The sequence below is a fragment of the Camelina sativa genome, chromosome 2 (genome assembly GCF_000633955.1).
Source record: "Camelina sativa cultivar DH55 chromosome 2, Cs, whole genome shotgun sequence".
Lineage (NCBI taxonomy): Eukaryota > Viridiplantae > Streptophyta > Magnoliopsida > Brassicales > Brassicaceae > Camelina > Camelina sativa.
The window spans coordinates 4,776,804-4,801,728 of record NC_025686.1 but is presented as its reverse complement, the minus strand read 5'-3'; the positions used below and the strand labels follow the sequence as shown (position 1 = coordinate 4,801,728).

The 24,925-nt window shown below is 34.3% G+C and overlaps 2 protein-coding genes and 1 long non-coding RNA gene across 3 annotated transcripts; 1 reads left to right on the top strand and 2 right to left on the bottom strand.

The window, feature by feature from the left end:
* Positions 3,282 to 4,128, bottom strand: LOC104717656 (non-specific lipid transfer protein-like 1). Its single transcript, XM_010435267.2, has 3 exons — positions 3,777 to 4,128; positions 3,632 to 3,670; positions 3,282 to 3,423 (listed from the first exon to the last, which is right to left on the bottom strand). Exons 1-3 carry the CDS (start codon positions 4,126 to 4,128, stop codon positions 3,329 to 3,331), a joined length of 486 nt encoding a protein of 161 aa, XP_010433569.1. The 3' UTR covers positions 3,282 to 3,328.
* Positions 7,989 to 10,157, bottom strand: LOC104717648. Its single transcript, XR_756280.1, has 4 exons — positions 9,865 to 10,157; positions 9,580 to 9,743; positions 8,642 to 8,703; positions 7,989 to 8,251 (listed from the first exon to the last, which is right to left on the bottom strand). It is a non-coding gene; the product is annotated as an uncharacterized LOC104717648 (long non-coding RNA).
* On the top strand, positions 11,503 to 12,672 carry LOC104748466 (F-box protein At4g00893). The gene is given in 2 exon segments (XM_010470106.2): positions 11,503 to 12,331; positions 12,333 to 12,672. Coding segments are annotated over 2 exon segments (894 nt in total). The 5' UTR covers positions 11,503 to 11,704; the 3' UTR covers positions 12,600 to 12,672.

Here is a 24,925-nt window from a genome sequence, read left to right as displayed (position 1 = left end):
TGAAGAGGTAAGTCACTACACCAATAATAAATTAAGTTCATATATTATATAGTCTCTAAATTATATGGTATAATAAAATATAATGTTATTGTTGACACATAACCCTCAAGTAAATAATATATACAGTCTAAGCAGATTTTTGATACGCATGATTGAAAGACCTTTAAAAATGATTTACAATTGATATAGCAGAATAGAAAGTGTGAAAGATGAGCATGCAAGGTCATAAAGGGAGTAGTATAATCAACTAAATCAAGGGACTTTAATCTTTACTTTACTTGTGAATAATTTTACTGTTTCTATATAGATGAAAAGAACATGTAATCTTATAGTAGATCTATGCATCTATCCACACATAGTGTAAGATATATATGTGTGGTACAAAAGATAAATTGTTTATTAATATATTTTATAAAACTATTTTGAAATTGTAAATTCACAGTTTCTGTTTAATATTTGACTAAAGCGTAGAATATTTATGACCCGCTGGATCTGGTCAAATAAACAAGTGGATCTTTGTTTATAAACTAATTGAATTAAAACCAATAACTTGAAAACTAGCCAAAATTTAGGAACGTTATTTTTAAAGTTTCCATAACAATTGAGGTTATTAAGATTGATATTGTATATATTCCAACTTATTTAATTTTGGAAGTATATCCTACTATATTAATTGAGAAATACAAATATAAAACTAACCTTAAAATGTGTAAAAAATTACATTCAATTGCCATTAGTAAAAAATAATTAAGTTTAATTAACTAATTTAAATAAATATAATTAACTAAAAATAAAAAACACTCCCAGATCAAATATTAAAAAATCTAAAAAAATCTAAAAAAATATTTTCTCTCTCTAATAAATTATGGACGAAATTACTAATTATTTTTTTATAATATATAAACCAATCAGAATTTTAAAAACTAAGATTTTATATCAAAATATACAATACGATTATTTTTAATAACTAAATTCGAATATTTTGTTAAGTTTTCAAATTATGATTCTCCTATCATCTTTATTTTATTTTATTTACACATTGTTTGGAATTTTCATATAATACTTATAATTTAACATGCATATTTTTTCTGCATATGTTGTGATTTGAATTTTTAAAAACGAAGATATATTACTCATTGTATGAAAATATGTGTTTTAATTTCCACATTGGCAGGATGGTAAAACTAAATTTATATAAATGATAAATTAATAATTTTTATTTACTCTCAATTATAATATTAAAGTTACTATTTTATATTTCACAAAATAATGATGCAAATACAACAAACAAACAATATAAAACTGTAATAATACGTCAAAAATAAAATACTATAATATTCTAAAATTATTATTATTCAAATAGACTACTAGATTTACATAACAATCTAAAATAAATATTATGTCAAACAAAATAACTTAAAAAAAAAATAATAATTTTATTATTATATTATAATTTTTTTAAAAAAATGTTGATCTGTGCTTTAAGCACGGGATATATCCTAGTTATTTGATATTTTTAAACACGATCATCTATTTAATATTATTCAGTAAATACAAATCGTCAATTAGTATACTAGATTTTTATTTTTTTAAAAAAATTAACGAAGCTATACTAATTAATTCATACTAAAACAAATGGAAAAAAAAAATTAAAAACGAATATGAATTCCTATTATATTTTCAGTTATAAAAACATTTATTATAATTGTCATATATAATCTAACCATAATTTAATATTTTTAAATGTAGCACATTCCTCCTATAAATTTGGAGTTTAGATTCATTAGTATCTCAAAAATTTGAATATCATAAATTTCCGAAATTATTAATTCAAAAATATACTAATTGAAAATTTTAGGGATCCTCGTTTCATAAGTTAAAAATTCAAATTTTTATTGTTAAGGATTTAATAGATAAATAATAGTAACTATTAAGATTCTAATAATTTTTTATATTGTTATTAATTAATGCTCATAAATTTTAAGGTGCAAGTAAAATTTACAGTTTTTGGTTAAAATTGAATTGACATAAACCTAATTTAGTATACAATATATGTATTTGTCATCGACAAAGGTCCGATTTATAGTCAATCCCAACTACACGGGATAATGCGATTTATCGAAATCGAAATTTGGTGAGATCGGTCGCAGAGATGGTGTTGTAACCACTTAGCTAAAAACACTTCCCATAATATATCTCTTATATGTAAATACTATGCATATGTTTTTTGTGGATTATCAAGTTTAACATAATAGTTGCTGATCGCTAACCCTGATCACATTTGATCCGGGTTAGCTATCATGTCAATCTAAATGATAACAACTTGATGAAAGCAAATCAATATAAGTCTGTGTTATAAATGTTATATCAAATAAATATATCTACTAATAAAACTTTGTACATATATGCATGTTTGAATCTCTTACATATTCTTTATTCGTTGGACTAAAATATACAAGATTAAATAAAACTTAACATATAAGGAATGTAACGTATTTACTGTCCCAAAATAACATACCACGTTTTTCTTACTATTTTTTAATGTGATTATCTTTATTGATAACATAAACAAATCCGATCATTCTTTTGTCTAAACCGAATATAAAAAAATCAAATACAAAATTGGTAGAATATAGATATTGAATGTTGATAACATTTCTAAAAAGAAAAATACATTTACAAACATAACTTCATATATTATAAAGCAAATTTAGTTTTTGAAATTAAACCCCGCACGTACGTGCGGGTCCGAATCTAGTTAAATATAAAAAAGTGTCGATATCGTAATTTACGTGGTGGAATCAGCTGTCACAAAACAACGATTTGTTTTTATATCTAATTGCAATTTGAAGCAATTTCTCTTTGTGGAAATCACACATGCAAACTATATAGCTTTGAGTTGCAACCACTATGGACTAGCCAAGTCTCTCATATTTTATACTTTCTCTGCTTCAAACTATAAGATGTTTTAACTTAAAATCATGCACATTATAACTTTTGTAGAAATATCTCTGTCTATATCTATATCTATGAACGTTTATTCAAAATAACAAAATTGGTGAAATCAGAACTTCTTCATTCTCACAACATTGTTACGATTTTGTGACTGATAAAATGCTTCTCTATCTTTGTTTTATGCATTGGTGAAACAATATTGACGACAAAAAGTCAAAAACAATATTGAAGCCAAAAACATTCAAAATAGTAAATGTAAAAAACAGACAACCAAAATAAAAATCCATGGAATCGAACCAAAATCCAAACATAACTCTCACATAATGTGGTTACGATCGTGATCAAGACTATCAAGTCCAAAGAAATTAAGATTTTAATAAAACATCGCACAGATCGTGATCAAGACGATACCGACCAAGCCTTTTCCCGCGAGTTTGCTTGCAGCATCCTTATCAGATTCGGTTGGTACTAGAAATGGCAAATCAAATATCTTTAGTTAAAAATTTGTCAACTTAAGAAAAGATATTGCAATGTAGTCGTTCGATTTTAGTAAAAACAAAATTGCTTAACATTTTCCTCATAATGATTACGATTAACACTGAAAAATATATAATAATCATAATTTGTTACGATATATTCATGTAACTGGTATTTAACATATAAGAATTGTTCCTACCTGGACTTGGTGCTTTCGTCTGTGGCAAAGGAGCTTGAGCTAGTTAACATAAAAAAGAAATGAGATTTTTAAGTCACATACGAAAAATGAACCGACATATTGCTATCTCGTGCATAATCTATAAAGACTGTAACCGAAACGTTACCAGTAGTTTTGGAACACAAGTTTGGATCGGCGGTGAGTCCACAAGTTTGGGAGAAAAGAGCGTTGAAGGTGGTGACATTGAAAGGGACAAACAACATAGGGCTTTTGATAAATTTGCAAAGACAAGATAGCTGCGTGTTCACTGCAGTCTCTATGGCAGTGCAGCATTCCGGCGGCGGAGTTCCTCCCTGAATAATTGCTGGAGCACAAACAGCTAAACCCGCAGTACAGTTCATTACCTCGTTGATTGCAGGACTAGGAGCCAAGGGAATATGTGGTCCCTGACCTGAAACAGTCGTGGCTGCCATCATCAGTGTGGCTAAGAGGAAGATCACGGCGGTTATTTGAGCCATTATGAATCGTCAGAGGATCTTTAATTTAATTCGTTTGTGGTATTTTCTTAACTAGTATTTTATATACAAAACACAACCATTAAAACTTTAGTTTTAATTCACATTATGATATACACCCTCATTGACATAGTTTATTCGTGGACTTTTGTAACCGAATGACTTATTCAGTTCGTAATGTAAGATAATTCTTTATGCACGAAACATTTTATTAGGACCTAACGGTCAATGTTTGATCTGAATTTTCTTTTTGAGTTTTTCAGTTTCGAAAAGAAAAAGTTCAAATTTTAAATTAATCTAATACATAAATTTGGTATTGTGTTGGTTCTTTGGCTCAAATTTTTGGATTTTAAAATATACAAAATTAGTTCCAAAGTTTCAGTTTGATTTTTCGTTAAAAAATAAAAATATTATTCGTTTTTAAAATACAACTTGTTCGATTTATTTTAATCCAATTTATATCTTAGTACTTTATCATAACAACGAAAAAAAGAAAAAAAAATTGTCGTTAAACTCGGTCTATCCTTGACTGCAAGTTGATCAAATGGAGAAAAAACAAAAATAATAACCAGCAAATAAATTCTCTTTAGAAAGATAACATGAATTTGCCTGAATATAATATAAGATATCGAGAGAGTATCATTATGCACGTCGAAAATGGTCACTCTGATAGTTTACTACGCCGGCATGTCATGATATTAGACTTATTAGTTGATGCTATATGTATGAAGAACATATGAATAAATAATATAATTAATAATAATTGTTGGTGAATACATGATGTTAATTTAGGGGTCTTATATGTTTTTAGTAAATAACTTTTAAAATCTACTATGAATTAGAAGGGCAGCTTTTTTTTTTTTTCTGAAGAGGGAGGAGTAGGATCCTACTTGGGATTACCGGAGTGTTTTAAAGGCTCAAAACAAGCTTTGCTTGCTTTTATTGGAGATAAACTGCAGAACAGGCTTCTGGGCTGGTATGCAAAATCTTTGTCGCTGGAAGGCAAAGAAATTTTGTTGAAATCTATCGCCATGGACTTACCAGTATATGTGATGTCTTGTTTTCGTTAAAGACAAAATTTGTGTAGAAAAATTACAAGTGCCATGCGTGAATTTTAGTAGAGCAATTGTAAGAAGATTGCTTGGGTGACGTGGAGTAAGATGTGTAAATCAAAGACTGAAAAAGGTCTGGGTTTTAAGGATTTGGGTGATTTCAATCAAGCACTGCTTGCTAAATAAGCGTGGCACCTTTCTAACTGTTAGAATTTGGAGAGAATGAGCTGCAAGATACACTCTACTCCAATATAAACTCACAAGAACACTTAAAGTGGAATTTGTGTGTTATGTGTAAAGCCTTTAAGATACAACTCAATGAGAATGTTCTTAAGATAAAGAAGGAGTTATACATGCCAATATAAGTTGTGTATACTCAAGAATAAGTATGAGAGGCAACAACACTCTCACACCAAAGATAACCCAATAACCCTTTAGAATAGTTTAGAGAATATTGTAGAGAATCANCAAGAATAAGTATGAGAGGCAACAGCACTCTCACACCAAAGATAACCCAATAACCCTTTAGAATAGTTTAGAGAATAGTGTAGAGAATGGAATGAAAGAAAGGTGGAGACCAAGCATTGCCAAAGCTTGGTCTCTCCATGAGATTATCAAGACTAGATTCTACCCATTTGAGTGTAAAGAGACGAGTTTAGTAAAGGGAAAAACTCCCCATTGGAGAGCTTTTGGTACATACTAATAAGTTGATCTTGATAAGGATGGAGAACTACCCAAACTATAGAGGCTTTAGCAACGCTATTACAGTTTCTATGGCCAGTAAAATCAGACGCAGAGGGAACTAGAAGGGTTGTACTCGATGCTCTACTAGGGGGTCTAAAAAACTTCAGACTCAGATATGTAACAAAAATAAATCGAGGAGCTCTATCTACCAGGGTTCGCAAGTGTGATTTGGGCTCAAACCTGGATTGAGAAGAATTAATTTTGGTTTGGTTTGTGGATTCAAACTGCAGCGGGTGAAGCGGAAGATCGATGAGATTAAGAGCAGCACCACGAACTGAAATGGCCAGAGGTGTAGGAGGAGGTAAAGGAGTTGCCAGGGTTAAAGCTTTTCCAGTCACCATCTCGCTCAGATCCGGCGTCAAGACAGAGATCCCTTCCGACATCAACCAAGTAGAACACTTGGTGATTGGGGATGAACCCAAGGAGACAGGAGGTGATAAGGATGACTTCGAGTGGATCCGGTAAGATAGACGACAAGCAGGAACCATAGGGCACTCCGAGATCTCAGATTTGTCGTCGAAAGGCTGGGGTCTTGAGAGAATCACCTCACCAAGAAGACCCACCAGATGAGCTGAAGGGGAGAAGAGGAATTGAAGTTGTAGCAGAGCCGGAGTAACTTGGGGAACCGGTGAACCTCCGGTGGGTTCGAAAGCAGTCCAGAACAGAGTGTGGTAAAGAGGAGAGGATGGCTGTGGCAGAGCAAAGTCCCAGCGGCGCTGATCTGATTCGACGCCGCCGGGAAGAGAAGTCTCGAAGATTGTGCTAGAAAGAAACGGCTAGGGCGAACCTGTTTTTTTTTTTTTTATTAAAAACTTTACTCTCAGCTTTTTTGTACAGTTTTTTTATACAACTTTTTTGTACAACTCTTTCTTACAGCTTTGCTCTATTCTGTAACAGCTTACAGTTTTTCTATACAACTTTGAGTAAGTTACCAATCAGACTCTATATTTACTTAGATATTTTTGAACATATGTGCCATACTGCCATGTGTCATGTGCCATTAACTTTACATCAAGTTTTTAAAGGTTTTTGTACATAAAGTTGGTCAAGGTTTGGTTGGAATTTTTATTTGGACAACGTTTGTAATTGTCTTCTTCTTCTTAAGTATAGATCTTGGTTTTCTTATTAAGTATAGATCTTAGTTAGAATCTTATATTCTTGTAATTGTTTATTTATAAATCTCCTCATCCTATTTGTATTTTATATTCTCTCATCCTTAATGCGTACAATGGTTAGGTAGAATATATAAAAAATATATTTCAGTATCGTTAGATTTGCATCTTTTTTTTAAAAAAAAATCTCAATCGCAATCATCCGCAACCGCAAACGCTTGAGAAAAACCACTTTTGAAATTCAGTAATTTCAAACGGTCAAAAGCGATTGAAAACGATTTGCGTGATTGACACCAATCACCAGCAACCGCTACCTCTCACAAACGCTAACTAATCAACACTTAAGTTCCACACGACACCTACAAAAATCAGTGGTTCTGTACCTTTATATTATTATTTTTTCCTCAAATGAAATATATATTGATTAAGATGGATCATTACATTGAGAGTTTCTTAGCCAAAGAGGCTTCAATACAGAATTAATGTAATATGTAGAATCAATACAACCAAATTTTGCTAGAGCATGAGCTACACTATTACATTCTCTCTTTGTAAAAGTAAAGGAAACTTTTTGTAATTTGGATGCCCAAAGATTAATATCTCGAATGAGATTTGTTAAAGAAGCATTCTGTGTTTGTCTATTAACTATTTTGATTAAAACTTCACAGTCTCCTTCGAAAACCAGTGAATGATAACCCCTGATTCAGGCCTACTGAATCGCAGCTAAAAGTCCTTTTGTTTCCACTTCTAAGGGAGATCCTACTGAACTTAGTCTTGTTGCTCTCCATACAAGTACTTCTCCTCGATTGTTTCTGAAGATCCATCCACTTGTTGCTTGTTGTGTATGATAATCGAAACTTGCATCAAAATTGTATTTAATAGTTGGATGTGTTGCCATGTTGGAGGTAGCCAAGTGATTTTGTTCGTTCTTGGGATCGGTAGTGGAGTTGCTAAGTGTTAAAAGCTAGGAATCCATTCTGTACTTTTATCTTTATTATAGTAAAAGAGAAGTACAACTTGCATTTCAGACGAAAATGCCCCTCTCGAAATTAGACTGAAGTCAAGTCATTAAGGTTAAATGAGACATTTCAATATTATGGGTCGGGTTTTAAATTAGAAATAACCCGGCAATTATTAATCGGATATTGTAACAGAATTATCACTTTCTCGACGGACCTACTAATGGCTCCCGTCAAACGAATAATGGACTATTATGGGCTGCAAAGAAAAGGGATGCAAATAAGTTAGTCTATATTCTTATAATCTTATTATCAAGTCAAACGATTAAATACATTGATTACGCTATTCAATCTCATAACTTAAATTACTTAAATTATTTAATTTGACAGATATCAATCTTTTAATAATATTCTAAAATCTTACTAAGACGCATTTTTAGTTTTGTAATATATTCCTAATTCAAAATCTGATTCAACTTCTATCCTTAACTACTCCTACAATATATATATAGTCATTGTTAAGAATATATTACCTAATTAACTACGAAGATTTCGATCCCACATTACGAATATACCCTAAATTATACTATCAATACGTGACGACTTCCTATAAATACGATGATACTAATCGAAGGTTCAATCATCATACCTTCTTAACTTTCTCCGTTCTGTATTCTTTCAAGCCTTCTTCAATGGCAGCCGCTCTCGTGCCTATCACAGATTTACAGTACATTAAACCATTCAAAACAGGCTAGAGAATTCAAGTAAACCAATTGTGAGTCTATAGAAATATAATATAGATGAGCTACTCTTTCTTATTATTATTATTATTCATATATAATATAGATGATCTACAAGTTTTCTAATTTGTACTTCAACAATTTATTTGTTAGGTTACCAAAAGAGGTCTTAGTATGACATGTTCTTGAAAATAAGCCAGAAGAAGAATTGGCTCTCCGACTACTTTCTTCTGCTTCCACAAAAGAGAATCATTTAGATGTGTTCTTAAAAACACAAAAGTACTAAAACTAAATCGATTCAACTGATTAAAACTGTTTATATTATTCTTTTGTTTTGGTAAAAAAAACTGTTTATATTCTAAAAATATATATTTTAAAACCTCTATTTAGTCGTCTCTAAAGTCACAAGTACTAAAGATCATCTTTCTTATACGGGAGAAAATTTTGATGTCTTTTACAAAGAGGTCCTTCAAAGTGGTAGATGCTTGGAACAAGGTAAATCACTCTTTACTTTGGAAATGATTTTTTATTTTTCCATTCATATTGTAACTCTGGTTTATAGTTGTCCTAATCTCAGGTTACGACTGAGATAGTTTGAATACAAGACAATTTCTTTTTTTTCAGCAGTTGTTCAAATTCGGTCATCCATCTAAAACTTGCATGTGTATGTTCATATACGATGGAATATCTTTCAATTAAATGCTCTAATCTAAAGCTCAAATATTCTCTTCTATCTTAAGTGAAAGTGTTTTTGTTTGTTTCACTAATACTTTCGATATTATTAAGTGAATGTTTCATAATAAGAATACTAATAACTATATAGCATCAAAAGAATTAAATAACTGACCTTTTTATAGTGCTTCCATTGAAAGAGTTGACTGTAGAGAGTCTGTTTATTCCAGATTTTCCAAGAACTATAGCTTCCCAAGAACTCACTTGCCACATTAATTTAACTGTTTTTTTTTGTTATAATCTTCTGTACTGTTTTCAAAACTTCTCAATTTGTATATCCTGGAATTGAACAAAACAATATGAATGGTAATTAGATTCATATAAACGCTGTACACAAAGAGTATACCTATAAAATCGAAACAATCTAAAAAAAAGCAATTCGAAATCATAATCAACTTACCAAGGCGATTGAATTAGTTAGTCCGTTCGATAAACTAATGGGTCAAAACTGAATTCTCCGACTGATAAACACCAAATAGATTTAACTAATTGCAGCTTCTCTCCTTTTCGGATTTAATACTTTACAGAAAATAGATTTGGTGGATTAATGAAGTAGTGAATTTGATTATACGGTGTAATTCGAGAATCAAAACTCTAATTTAGGGATTTGAGGTCGAGAGAATGAAAGATGGTCGTTCAAAACGATGGAAGATGTTTTTTGGTGAGGAAGAAGAAGTGAAAAAAAAAGTTTGTTTGTTCGGATATCAAGACGGAGGAAAAAAAAATTTGACCAAAAAGGCCAACGAAGCCTAAATCGGAAATGTCTCCAAATTTAGACCCAAACCCAATATTTTATACAAACACCATTTTAAATATATAGCCCAATCTTATTTACTTACAAGTTAGTATAATATATTTTAAAAAAACGCAATTAAAATTCATAAACTAAAAATTCAGTATATATAAACTAGCCATGGACGTTCGGTTTAATCGGGTCATTCAGATCAGGTTATTTGGTTTAAGGAAAATTCGGTTTTCTCATTGTAAAACCGAATAGACCCAAATGTCGGTTTTCTAAAAATTCCACCGAATAAACCCACCACCGGATGTCGGTTTAACAATAAAAAATTTGTATACTTTTTGACAATAAATAAATTATTATTTAATTATATTTATATCCCATCAGATTATATGCTTCACTCTCTTTTGTTCCTTTTAATTGTATAAAATTCATATTTTCTCCAATATAAACGATTACTCTATCGACAAAATTATTCTAACAATATCAGAATATTCCCCTGCGCTGTAGCACGGATCCGATTCTAGTTATTTATAAAATCAGTATTGTACTTATAAAATGCCCACCACGTCAGCAGTAACGTACATAGCTAGTGATTCGTTTGTTTCGTCACACGTACGACTCGCAAATAATCAGGTTTTTTTGAAGTAATATAAAAGGGTTACGAGTGGACTTGGCGAATTTTCTCGAAGCAATTTTTTTTTTATGTAGCAAAGTTCCCTTTATGGCGGCTCGTTGGAGAAATTTTCAATTTCTTCGTTCCTCTCTTCATCGTCGTCTATCACTATGCCCGACCAGAATGGGAGGTTTAACTCGTGAGTTTCTCTTTTTCTTTGTAATAGATTTAGAACCGGATATATAGAAAAGTTCATGTCTTTTTATTTTGTAGCTGGTTTTGTGACGGAAGATATAAACCCTAAGCAGTTTAGGCTATATGAATGTTTCCTTGGAAATTGTCAGATCTAATAGGACCGACCTGACGTGTTCTAGTGTTCTTAAGTTTTGTAATAATTAAAGATTATGTATACCGAAAATGTAACAGAAAATCACTAGAATGTTTTAAGATTTTGTAGAACAAACAGATTTAATAGGAACACCATAGCTGTCTGTCAGATTTATCATTATTATATCTGATGCATCTCATTGCAATTCGTGGTAATAGAATCCTCCCACAACATCATAACACTGAGATTCATATGACTGTAAATTGTAATTTGCATTTGTTAACTTATGAGTCTTAGAAATGCAAAAAGTTCACTATTTTGTTGATCCAAAACTCTTTCACAGGTCAAACGGAGATGTGAAGCGATTCGGTTACATTGTGAGCAAGAATCAGAACAAGGAAGCAGAGAATCCAAGTTTTGCTGACCTGACATTATGTCTCTTGGAAGTAATAATATCTCAGCTCGACTTAAAAGATAATATTCGTGCATCTGCTGTCTGCAAAACATGGCGCGAAGCCGGTCTATATGTCCGGAAGGTAGACAAGCCTCCTTGGCTTATGTACTTACCAAAACGTGGAAACTTGTTCGAACTCTATGATCCATTGCAGCAGAAGATGTACACACTGAATTTACCCCAGTTAGCTAAATCCACGGTGTGTTACTCAAGAGATGGATGGTTACTAATGCGCAAACCCACTTCAAACGAAATGTTCTTCTTCAACCCGTTTACTCGTAAGCTCATTAACTTACCAAAATATGCGTTATCATATGATGCAATCGCTTTCTCTTGCGCACCTACATCAGGTACTTGCGTATTGCTGGCTTTTAAGCATGTTAGGTATGGTGTGGTCACTGCAAGCACTTGTCATCCTGAAGCACCTGAATGGGTTACTGAGGATTTATATTTCCATCTTAGCTATGGCAGTGATATACTTAAGCACAGCAATATTGTCTATGCCAAACGTCGGTTCTATTGCCTTGATGGTAAAGGAAGCTTATATTACTTTGAACCTTCCTCTCGGGAATGGCGTTATAGTTATTTATTTTCACGGCAATGTCCCTACTTATATAACTACCAATATGAGCGGAAGAAGAAGAGAATTTTCTTGGCTGTGCGGAAAGGAGTGTTCTTCAAGATGTTTACATGCGGTGGTGAGAAACCGATTGTGTACAAATTAGACGGTTTTCCATTGGGAGGAGATCAATAGTGGTACAATTGATGGATTGACAATATTTACGAGCCTTTATTCCTCTGAGATGAGACTCAATCTCCCATGGATGAGGAACAGTGTTTACTTTCCGAGGCTTCGGTTTAATGTCAAGCGTTGTGTATCGTATTCGTTTGATGAAGAGAGGTATTATCCGCGTAAGCAGTGGCAAGAACAGGAGGATTTATGTCCTCTTGAGAATCTTTGGATCAGGCCACCGAAGAAAGCTTTAGACTACATGTGAAGATTAAAAAAAAAAAACAAATGGGAAAGCTTTTCCAACACCTTAGGTTACGGTGGAACCGTGGAAGAGTAAGATCATCTCAATTATCTTAGGGCTTAACTTTTTGGTTATGGTTTAAGACTTTAAGCTTTATCTTTCTTTATTAAGGTCTTTTGCATCTTCGGATTCTGTTTTTTTTTTTTGGATAAAGACTCTTTGGAGTTCAGGATGCTCTTGTTCAACCCTTTTCCCGTGAGCTCTTGTCCAAGTCATCAAGTGTGAGCTTTCTTTTCGAGAGATTACATTAAGTTGTCCTCCTATATTGAGATGTTGATTGGTTCTCCCGCAAATATTGTGTTTGCAGGTGGTAGTGGTTGCTAGGGATTGGTACCAATCACACAAACCGTTCACAATCGCTCCCAACCACTTGGAACATTTGCGAGAGGTAGCGGTTGCTAGGGACTGGTACCAATTACACAAAATATTCCCAATCGGTCCCAACCGCTTGAAGCCTCTGAATTCCAAATGGTTGCGGGAGATTTTGGTTGGATATATATATATATATATATATATATATATATATATATATTTAACTTAAAACAAATCAATGATAATGAAATATATTTTTTTATATCTCTACTTAACTATTTTACCCATTAAAGATGTAAGAAAATAAAGTATGAATTCGATTGAACAGATTATAAAAAAAAACTACAAGAAAATAAAATTCTAATTAATAATAATCCGGAAAATTTGATGTAAATTTAATGGCACATTGCACATAAGTTCAAAAAAATCTAAACAAATATAACATTTCATCAAAAATTTAAGAAAATAAGATTATTTATGAAAAATATTAAAACAAATCACCAGTGACTCTTCTCAACTTTCGCTTGATCATTCATACCATGCAATTGTAGCCCCAAGGAACTGCATCACAAAAATTGTTATGTGAGAAAGAAAACTAAACATATGTCTCTTCCAAACATCAAGTACATTGGTCTTTCATAATTAATTTACCTTGGTCTTGTAATTCAATGTGAGGAACTTATTGAGTGTGTGAGATTTAAGAGAGAGGATCCACGATCTAAAGCATATATTTTTTCATTTATCACGTTACTTGATTATATTTTTGGTGAAAATGTGTAAAGTAATAAGTATTTCAATATGGAATTTATTTGTTTTTTTGAATAATTATTTTAGTATTTTTTAGTGAATTTTAACTATAAATCAAGTTTAATAAGTTTTTTGGTGTTTTAAAACATTTATATAATTATATATTATATTTATTATGTTTTAACCGCTATTGCACCTGCTGGTGCACCAGTCGTAAAACTCTCCAAACGCACCCATTTTAATACGCTAAACCAGTCATTCAAAACGCTTAATAACGCTTGAAACCGCAACCACCTGCTTCCGCAATCTCCCGCAGCCGCAACCGCTGCATTTAAACCAGTCATGCACTGAATAATTGTGTCATGGTAGCATAAAACAACTAGTATGACTAATAAGAAATAAACAACTTTTTTTTATATAATCCGAGATTCTTAACAAAAATGATGTCGAATATAATCTTTTGCGAATATGTGTTTATTACATAGCAGTTAACTTGATCATATTATTACATGATCCAAAAAAGTTTAGCTTTTACTTTTGGCTTAGACCATCTCCAATGTGTATCTCAAATTTTTTACTTTAAAATAGAGTATTGTAACTCTAAAATAAAACATAGATTTTATTCAATGTAACACTCTTTTTTTATTCTAAAATAAAGTTAATATAATAATTAAAGTTAAATATAGAGCAATCCTATCATTTACTATATTTAAGAGTAAGATATATAGTTTAATTGGAGCAAATATTATGTTAGTATGTATCAAACTTTTTTCTACTTGATATGTTGATTTTGCTATATGGTTGATAGAAGAAAAAGATGAGTCAAAAGTGTGACACTATAACTCACTAGATATATCATGGTCAAATAATTGATAGTACCTAATTATAATACAACAATGCAAAATAATATATATAAGTAATTATGAAAATCGTGAAGTAACCTTAGTCCATTGGTCAGTGATAAGTTCAACTGTAAAAGACACCATCACATCAAAGATTGAGTTTTGCCCCTATAAATGTAGAGATTTGGATAATAGACCGGTATGTTGTGGCCCAAAAAAATTGTAAAAAATCTTATACTTGGAAAGAAAAAGGAAAATAGATGTTTGATGGAGAAAAATAAATAATTATAAAATAGCTATTTGACGGGGAAAAAATGAATAATTAGAAAAAGTATATCTTATTATATAAAGTTTTGTTTTCAATATTACTCATTAACATTATTGTGACACGTGTCAATTGTATCATTAAGATGTTGACACATGTCAATTCTAAATTTATCAAAACCTATTCTAAAAATGGTATAGAAAACTAAAAAAAAAGGAAAACCTAATTTTATTGAAATTATTTTTAAGAAAAAAACTTAATTTTATTGGAAATTTTAAATTCTTAAAAATGAGTACAATTTTATTTTTTCTGTCAAAAATGTACTAGAAATTTAATAATTTTAATTTTTAAGTCTAAACCTTCTTACAGATCCCTATGAATGTTAGGATTTGACTACTTGGTCGGTATGTTGTGGTCGAATGTTGACAAAAGAAATTTCAACCTTGAGATATTTCACATACATTAATAAGATACGTGACATGCTATTAATTGATTATATTAAAATATGTATATTTTTTTTTGAAAAGCAAAATGTAAAAAAAATAATAATTAGAAATCTATATAACTAGGTGAGGACCCAAACGATGTGCGGGTTTGAAGTTTAATAAATTAAATTTAGAAAATATATTAAAATTTGTTGTACGTTATTTATAAATTTTATTTTTGTTATAATATATTGATTTATATCTATTTACAAATATTTTAAGTATGTTACTATTAAAAGTGTATTTTTTTACACCTAAATATTTTATATGTTACAAATATATTCTTTAACACCACCTAGAAAATGTCTATATGAACACATTAAGCCAACTATTTTACTTTCACTCTGCATAGTTTTTTTAATTACTATTTGTTGGCTCAAAAAATATTTCGAATAAAAAATATATATTACATAATATACTAATCAATGATGTATCATCACAATAATGTTGGACCACCATGGAGAAAACCTCGACTCCGCCCTCATCCTTTATAGAGAGAACCTTGCGTCCAACCTCCTCCACCATGGAGAGAACCTTGGTTCCGCCTTCCACCCTCGGAGAGATAACCTTGCCTTCACCTTCCTCCCTTGGGGAGATAACCTTGTGTTCAACCTTCTCCACCATAGAGAGAACCTCGGCTCTACCTTCCTCTTTTGTGGCTTTTTTTAATCTCAAAATGGCTTGCTCCGACAACCAATGAAAGTAATCACCTTTTTCTAACGTCAAAAAATCTTTTGATAGTAACTAATGTTAAATTTCCCAATGTATCGTAAAAGTGTCTTCGACACACTATGATGTAACATCTGTCTCTGTAACGCCTCAACCGCCACCTTGCTTAGTGATCCTATGTCCACTCTCAGTCCATGGGGCCATTTTTCTAAGTGGGGCGTACATCTATTCTCTGCCCGTGGATCCATCCATATTCGATGCTTGGTTTGTTACGTCTGAGAGACTTTAAAAACTTGTTTACCGACTCTACAAATCAAGATTATATTTTCCTGTGTTTTGTCATCACTCGCACAGTTCCGACAATCGCTTCCAGGAAGGTCACCCATCATAAAGTTCTCTCAGGACCCTTGACCGAAAAAATAATTGCATTTTGGTGACATATGTGGCCAAATCAATTCTTTTAAACCTTTCCGCAAACCAGGATGTCACAGTCTTTTAGCTCATGTGGATCTATCAATAACGATTTATGTTTTTCCAATCTATATATCTATGTTTGTTGTAAGATTGTGTTTGGTTAGCTTATTTTATCTATCTATTAGGTTGATGAGTAACTACTCGTTATCTCAATTTAGGATTGAATGAATAATGGTAACAATTATGTTTGCAAAAAAAAAAAAAAGGGTTTATGACCAACCAATCAAGATTGAAAAATTAGAAAAAAATCAATTTGACATAATTAAAGAAACAATAGAAAATTATAGTAGTATATGAATCTCATATAATTCAAAGATGAAAATATAAATGAAATAAAAAAATCTAAAAATACTACAATAAATTTTAAAATATAGTATTAAGAAAACAAAACGCATATATTAATCTTTTTTTGGGTCAATATATTAATCTTACATATTCTCAACTGAAAAAGAAGAAAGTGGGAGAAATTTTTTGTTTAAAAAAATAAGAAAAATTTATCTTCCCATTAAAAAAAATTTCCCAATTAAACAAAATTGAAAGCAGTGTTTTTGAATAAATTATTAAATATGAGATGATCTATGTTTATATAGAAGTGAGTATTTACAAAGTTTAGAATTAATAATTAACTGTATATTTTCCTTAATCTATTTTTCTATTTTTTGTAGAATTAATAACTTAACATTAAAAATAAGTAAACAATATTATAATTTTGAATTTTATGAATATATATATATATATAATCTCCTTATAATTATTTTTTAAAACTTTGTATTTTTTATAAATTCTGTATTTTTGATAATTAATTATTTACATTATTAAATATTTTTTAAAACAAAATATTTTATTTTTGTTGTAATCAAATTCCTCCTATTAAATATTAACTTTTACACATGTCAAAATATGAGATTGATAACTTGACATATGTCAAAATCTTGTTAATGACTAACTTTTAAAACCCAACTTTATATAATAAGATACCAATATACATATGTATATTAGAAAGAATACAAAAATAAATAAATAAAAAAATTAGCTTAAAATAGGTGTAATCATAGTTACAAATACTTTATAATACAACAATATTTTAAGTGTGGATCTTTAAAATATGTTGTTTTGTATATTTTGCTAAATATTTTCGTTCTTTGTTTGTAAGATAATGTATATGTTGCTAAATATTTTCGTTCTTTGTTTGTAAGATAAGTATACATTTATGGATAAATTATAGAATTAAGTTTTTTTTTCAAATATTTGTATGGATTAAGTTTTTGGGTATTTTGTTGGAATGATAATTTTATCCTTCTTTAGAACTACAAGAAACTTTTTGAGTTTTATTGTTCTGTTTCTGTCTATTTTGCGGTGAGTAAGGCGGATATGGGTTTGTAAACTCCTTTACATACACAAACACAAATTTAAACCTTAAATCTTAAAGATTAAAATTCGATTAAACAAGAGAGACAAGAGGCCAAATAGTATAGAAGATGACATGGAGATGAACATGAATTAGATATTTCGATTATTCAATTAAGCAAAAGAGACAAGAGGCCAAAGATTATAGAAAATGAAATGGAGATGAACATGAATTAGAGATTTTGATTCACTTTGAAAGCAAGAACATCAAACATTTGAGCTAATTAGTTTGGGGGAAAATTGAAATTTCTTATTTTGATCCGATTGATGTCTAAGATGGGTGCCTTTGAGTTCCCTCTACATTATTTCCTTAGTATATTTGATTCAAGACGCGATTAACTGAATTTACTGGGTTCATCGGAAGAGATGGTGTTATGATGATATTTTGTCTATCATAACTAATTTTTGTCTATATATTTATTATATGTGAATTTTTAAACGCATATTTTTGAGATTAGAAATCTTAACTTTGTAAAATCCGAAGGAATTAAGTCAACTGTCCGTACGGTTTGGAAGCTCCCAGGCACTTTTCCCAAGGCCATTTCACCAACTTTCAACGATGACCTTTTCCACCGTACCTACACCTTTCTCCTCCGTCTAAAAGCACTCCTCCTCCGTACCTACCTTTTCCGGCGATATGTTTTTCTGCTTTTTACTGCTATTCTGGGGTTGCTTTTGACTCTCTCTCCGACCGGCGTAATATCTCATGCTTTCTATGGAGGAGATGCTAACAATCTTGGATCTGCTTCACTACCTCGGAGCTCCTGCTGGGACTAGACTTCCTCTGTTCTCCTTTTAATCGCTTTCTCTGCTTCACTTGGGGTCCTTTCCCTCCGTTATTGCACCTTTGCAGACCTGTATCCGCCTTTTTTCCGACTGTCTCCTGCAGGTAACCCGACGGCTATCTAGTTGACCGGTACCCTTCTCAGTTCGTTTCTTTCTTGTCCTCCACGGTTCGTAGTTTCGCTTGTGTGGTCTTACCTTAGAGATAATGTCGCACCGATACTCGAGATCTGACAAGGCAAAATGGGTTGCTGGCTCCTTAAAAGTCCAACGTAAATCTCCCGTTCGCATTCCTGACAGAGATACATCGGTCTTGGCTGCTGAAAATAAGCTCACTTGAACAAATAGAGAATCCGAAAGTTTTCCGTATATTATTGATGTTCGATCTTTACACATATATAAACACAAAATGACAATCTGTACAAATCATATCTCTGCATATTAAGGAAACTAAATCACTCAGCTGATCTCAAGAGAATCACGTCCAACTTGATGACCAAGTCTTCTTAACCATGAGTAAACCAGAGAATAACCGGATCCATCTCCAACACCCCCCTCAAGTTGGAGCATACAGATTTAGTATGCCCAACTTGACACGAAATCGCGCAAAAGAATCTCGCCCAAGTGGTTTTGTAAATATATCAGCAAGTTGAAAAGCTGTACCTACATGACGAAAGGTGATATTTCCGCGAACAAGCTCATCCCGAACAAAATGGCAGTCAACTTCTATATGTTTCGTCCGTTCATGAAACACCGGATTGGTTGCAATATGAATAGCCGACTGACTGTCACAACACACAACCATCGGTTGATCATGACGCACCCCAAGCGTGAACAACAACTGTTTCAACCATTTTAATTCTGAAGTGAGGAAAGACATAGCAAAGGTACTCTGCCTCTGCAGACGACTTGCTGACAGTGTCCTGTTTCTTTGTTTTCCAAGAGATTGGAGAGTCCCCAAGCTGAACAATAAAACCAGTAACTGATCGTCGTGTGAGAGGGCACGTTGCATAATCAGAATCACACCAACCAGTAAGGCGAAAACCACCGTTACAACGAAGCAAGATACCTTGACCTGGATCAGATTTCAGATAACGAACAATACGAAGGGCAGCATCCCAATGGGCCTCACGAGGTTGCTGCATAAACCGTGCGAGCATATGAACCGAAAATGCAAGGTCAGGGCGCGTTACAGCCAAATAAATCAAGCGACCAATCAGTCTGCGATACCTCTGTGGATCAGGAAGAAGAGGAGACGTAGAGAGGAACAAATCGTGAGTTTGTTCGAGAGGAAACGCTGCTGGTTTAGCACCCATCAGACCAGTTTCAGAGATGATATCCAACGCATATTTGCGTTGACAGATATAGATTCCTGTGGCGTTTCTAGCCACTTCGATCCCCAAAAAATATTTCAAAGGACCTAAATCCTTCATGTGAAAACAAGAAGATAAATAGGCCTTGAAATCCTGAGTCGCTTTGAAAGAGTTACCGGCAATGATCAAATCATCAACATATATCAAGAGATTAATGTGAACATGACCTCTGTCAAGAGTAAACAGAGAGTAATCAGAAAGCGACTGTACAAACCCGTAACTCTTCAAAGCAGCTGTTAACTTCTCAAACCAACATCGAGGGGCTTGTTTCAAGCCGTATAACGCTTTGTGAAGACGACATACCTTGTTAGGATGAGAGGCACCAAAACCGGGAGGCAGTTTCATGTAAACTTCTTCTTGAAGATCACCATGCAAGAACGCATTGTGAACATCCATTTGATGGATTTCCCAGTTTCTTTTGGCGGCGACATCAAGAAATAAACGAACGGTCCCCATCTTTGCAACCGGTGCAAAGGTTTCACCATAGTCTTCACCTTCTTTTTGTTTGTTACCAAGAGCAACAAGACGAGATTTATACCGTTCAACCGAGCCATCTGAATTATGCTTGACTTTGTAAACCCACTGACACCCAATAGCTCTTTTACCTGGAGGTAAATCCACAATCGACCAAGTCTTGTTAGCTTCCTGCGCATCAATTTCAGTAGTCATAGACCGATGCCAGCGTTTGTCGACCACTGCTTCTTTATACGAACGGGGTTCACGAGCAGTTGCAATGGCGGTCATATAAGCAACGTGAGACCCAGAAAAACGCATCTTCGAATCGTGATTGGAGATTGGATAGCGGACCGAATCAGAAACGGCACAGTCAGCGGAGTTGACGACATAGTCTTTCAAAGTTACCGGTGGTTCTCGTCTTCGTTGACTCTGCCGAGGAGGGGGCAAGACTGGCGGAGCAACAGCAGCAGCGGATGCTGGATTTTGTCGGGGAGGTTGTGGTGGGGGCGAGGGAATCGGCACCAGAGAAGGAGAGGATGCCGAGGAAGTTGTTGACGGAAGAACCATGTGAATTAGATGCAGTCGGAGAGGAAGTCTCGTGAATCGGCGATGGAGAAAAGTGAGTATCGGGAGAAGGTGGATCTGGTGTGACAGTTGGGCCAGGGTCCAGTGCAGATGGGCCTAATTCAGTTAATGGACCGATTTGTGAGACAGGCTCAGTTTCTGTAGACGGGCCAGAAGAAATAGAAGCCCATAACTGTGGACTGTCTTCTTCGTTCACGACTGTGGCCGACGACGGAGATGGTAAAAAGAAGGGGAATTCAGCTTCTGAGAACACCACATCTCTAGAGACAAAAAAATCTTGTGCATCGATATCAAATAATCTCCACCCCTTCTGACCGTGAGGATAACCCACAAAAACACATCTCCTACTTCTCGACTCAAATTTGTCACCATGACGTCGTGGATTATAAGCATAACAGAGACTACCAAAAACACGTAAGTGTTCATACTGTGGTGGCTTCTTATGCAGACGTTCATACGGAGTTTGATTGTTGAGCACTGGAGTCGGCGTCCGGTTGATTAAGTAAGCCGCCGTGAGAACACACTCCCCCCAAAACTCTAAGGGAAGATGAGCTTGAAAACGTAACGCTCTCGCAACATTGAGGATGTGCCGGTGTTTTCGTTCAACTCTCCCATTCTGCTCCGGCGTATAAACACAGGAACGTTCATGAACGATTCCCTCATCTTGAAAAAATTTTGTCATAGACAAAAACTCCAAACCGTTGTCACTACGGACGGTGCGAACGGTTTCACCGAATTGGCGTTTCGTGAAGGCGAGAAAATTTTTTAAATGCCGAGCAACCTCTGTTTTATCAACCAACAAATATAGCCAGACACCCCTTGAGTAGTCATCGACGATCGTCAAAAAATACTTAGCTCCACAATGAGATGTAGTACGGTAAGGTCCCCATAAGTCACAATGGATCAATTCAAAGATGCGCTCGGTTTTATTCAAACTTAAGGGAAAAGACTGTCGAGTTTGCTTAGCACGAAGGCATACATCACAAGCTTTATTCAAATGCATAGAAGAAACAGTTACAGCAGGAAGTTGACACACAATTTTCGCCGAAGGATGTCCCATACGACTATGCCACAGCTCATATTCTTTCTCCTCCTTTGTAGTGACAGCAGCCGCGAACTCCATACCACGAAAAAGAAATGTGCCACCCGCTCTAGTACCCATCCCAATCACCATCCTCGAAGTGCGGTCCTGGACCACAAGGAAGTGATCAGACATTTGCAAAACACATCTATTCTCATCCATCAATTGACCAATTGAAATCAAATCAGAGTGAAAGCCTTCTACATAAAACACAGACTGCATGACCAGATCAGACCCTAAATGAACTGTCCCTTCCTTGACAGATATACGTTCTCTACCATCAGCCAAAATAACTAAAACCGGAGCCATCTCACGTATATTCGTCAAAACAGCTAAGTTCCCCGTCATATGATGAGAAGCCCCCGTATCCATAATCCAAGAAGGAGAGTGAGACTTACCAGTCAACTTTTCTGTGGAGACTCCCTTTCCAGCATTAAGGATCTTCTTAATAGTTTGCCACTGATCATCGGTCAACCCGCTAACACCATCACGATCCTGATCCGTGACCACATGATTAGCCTGTTGAGTTGTGTCGATGTGCGGAACAGTCACACAATTTGCATAAGCTTGAGAACCACGACCTCGACCTCCACTAGAGCTTGCTCCTCCACGACCACGATTCTGCAAAGAACGGCTACGCGGACGATCACCCCACCATTCGGGATATCCAATGACCGCATAGCACCGGTCGGATACATGTCCAGTCCTGTTACAGTGTTTGCATACAACACCCTTATCCTTGTCATCATTCCGAGATTGAGAGTACCCCGTACGAGACCGTAGCTGAACAGCGAAAGCACTAGCTTCTGTCTGAATCTCTAATGCCTTGGTGCCATTCAAAATCACATCTTCCTCTTGTCGCACGAGGTTATACACCTCCTCCAAGGATGGAACCGGGTTGCGAGACAGAAGACTCGAGCGCACCGTACGGAACAGAGTATCATCAAGTCCAAAAAGAAATTGTTGAACCTTGTCTTCCTCTCGATCACGTTCCTGGAGTGTTGTAAGGTCACANCCCTCTGTTAGTCTATAGTTTACGGTCCATTGTACTTAGGCCCATCGGCCATGTGTTAAGGCCCATTTGGCCATGTCTCTTACTTAGTCGGTTTTGTATTTAGTCTCTATGAGACTCTATATATATGTTGTAACCTCATTCGAATATCAATAATAAGAACAAGAGATTTCCCTAACTCTCTAGTTTTACAACACATCAAAATATCTCTTCTTCTTTTGAACCTTTGAAAGACACATTGTAGACGTTTTTGGTCCTAGTCATAAATTATCTCGTTACTTATCAAGAGGGTTCTATGGTCCTAGACATACAGACTAAATAGGTTGGCTACAAATTAGTGTTCGAAAAACTAATAAAACGATACAATAATAATACATTTTGCCGATTTTTAGTTAGATCACTATTTTTTATTATAGTTACGTTTGAACATTTAGTTATAATTTTCTGTATAAAATAAAAGTAGTTAACTTCAAAAGATCATTTTGTAATCCATCTAAAACCATGTTTTCATTTTTTTGAATCCATCTAAAATCATATTTTCTGGCGAAAGCACTAGCTTCTGTCTGAATCTCTAATGCCTTGGTGCCATTCAAAATCACATCTTCCTCTTGTCTCACGAGGTTATACACCTCCTCCAAGGATGGAACCGGGTTGCGAGACAGAAGACTCGAGCGCACCGTATGGAACAGAGTATCATCAAGTCCAAAAAGAAATTGTTGAACCTTGTCTTCCTCTCAATCACGTTCCTGGAGTGTTGTAAGGTCACTGTCACATTTGCCACATTTGCAGACCCGCAAGGGACGAGAAATCGCCATGTTATCCCAGATCTTTGTCAACTTACCATAGTAAGTCTCAATAGACAAACCCCGTTGTTTGCAGCCTGCAATTTCGACCTTGATCTGCTGTAGTCGTGGTCCATTCATCACTGAGAAACGTTTCTGCAAGTGATCCCAAAGATCCTTTGCCACATCACGATGGGAGATGTTGGACTTAAGCGCAGGATCAATGGTCATCTTGATCCAAGACACATGGAGTGCTTGGATAGTCCACCAGTCTTCAAGATCAGCAGATCCTTCTGCAGGCCTAGGAATTGCTCCCGTAAGAAAACCAAATTTTTTGCGAGAACAGAGTGCCGTCTTCATTCCGCAAGCCCACTCGTCGTAGTTGTCTCCCTTCAACAATGGATGAGAGATCACAGCCCCTGGATTATCAGCAGAGGTCAAATCGTAAGGTGAGATCGTCCGCCTCACTTCAGTCGTGTTCACGGCATGATTACCGTTCGGGTTCGCAGCAAGATTGCTGTTCGGGTTCGTCGGAGAATTAACACCGTCCACCATCGTCGTTCAAAGAAAACAAAAAAATGTTTTTGTTTACAGAAAAGGTTCAGGCTCTGATACCATGAACAAATAGAGAATCCGAAAGTTTTCCGTATATTATTGATGTTCGATCTTTACACATATATAAACACAAAATGACAATCTGTACAAATCATATCTCTGCATATTAAGGAAACTAAATCACTCAGCTGATCTCGAGAGAATCACGTCCAACTTGATGACCAAGTCTTCTTAACCATGAGTAAACCAGAGAATAACCGGATCCATCTCCAACATCACTCTCATCGGACGAGTCACAAACCCTAAAGTTCAAAAAGCTAAGGCTATTGTGGAGTACCTCCCCCAGTACTGGTACCTGGAAAACAAAGTGGTTGGGAGAAGCTTAGGCCCTGACCTCTTCCAGTTCCGGTTTGAAGCAGAAGCTGACCTTCAAGGAGTCCTTAAAAGCTCCCCTTATCACTT

Bases quoted from the DNA above. Each gene is read 5' to 3' on its own strand.
- LOC104717656 (XM_010435267.2), bottom strand. From the start codon at position 4,128: ATGGCTCAAATAACCGCCGTGATCTTCCTCTTAGCCACACTGATGATG. The intron at 3,671-3,776 runs GTAACGTTTCGG...TATGTTAACTAG, and splicing joins CTTGTGTTCCAAAACTACTG to CTCAAGCTCCTTTGCCACAG. The intron at 3,424-3,631 runs GTAGGAACAATT...TGCCATTTCTAG, and splicing joins GACGAAAGCACCAAGTCCAG to TACCAACCGAATCTGATAAG.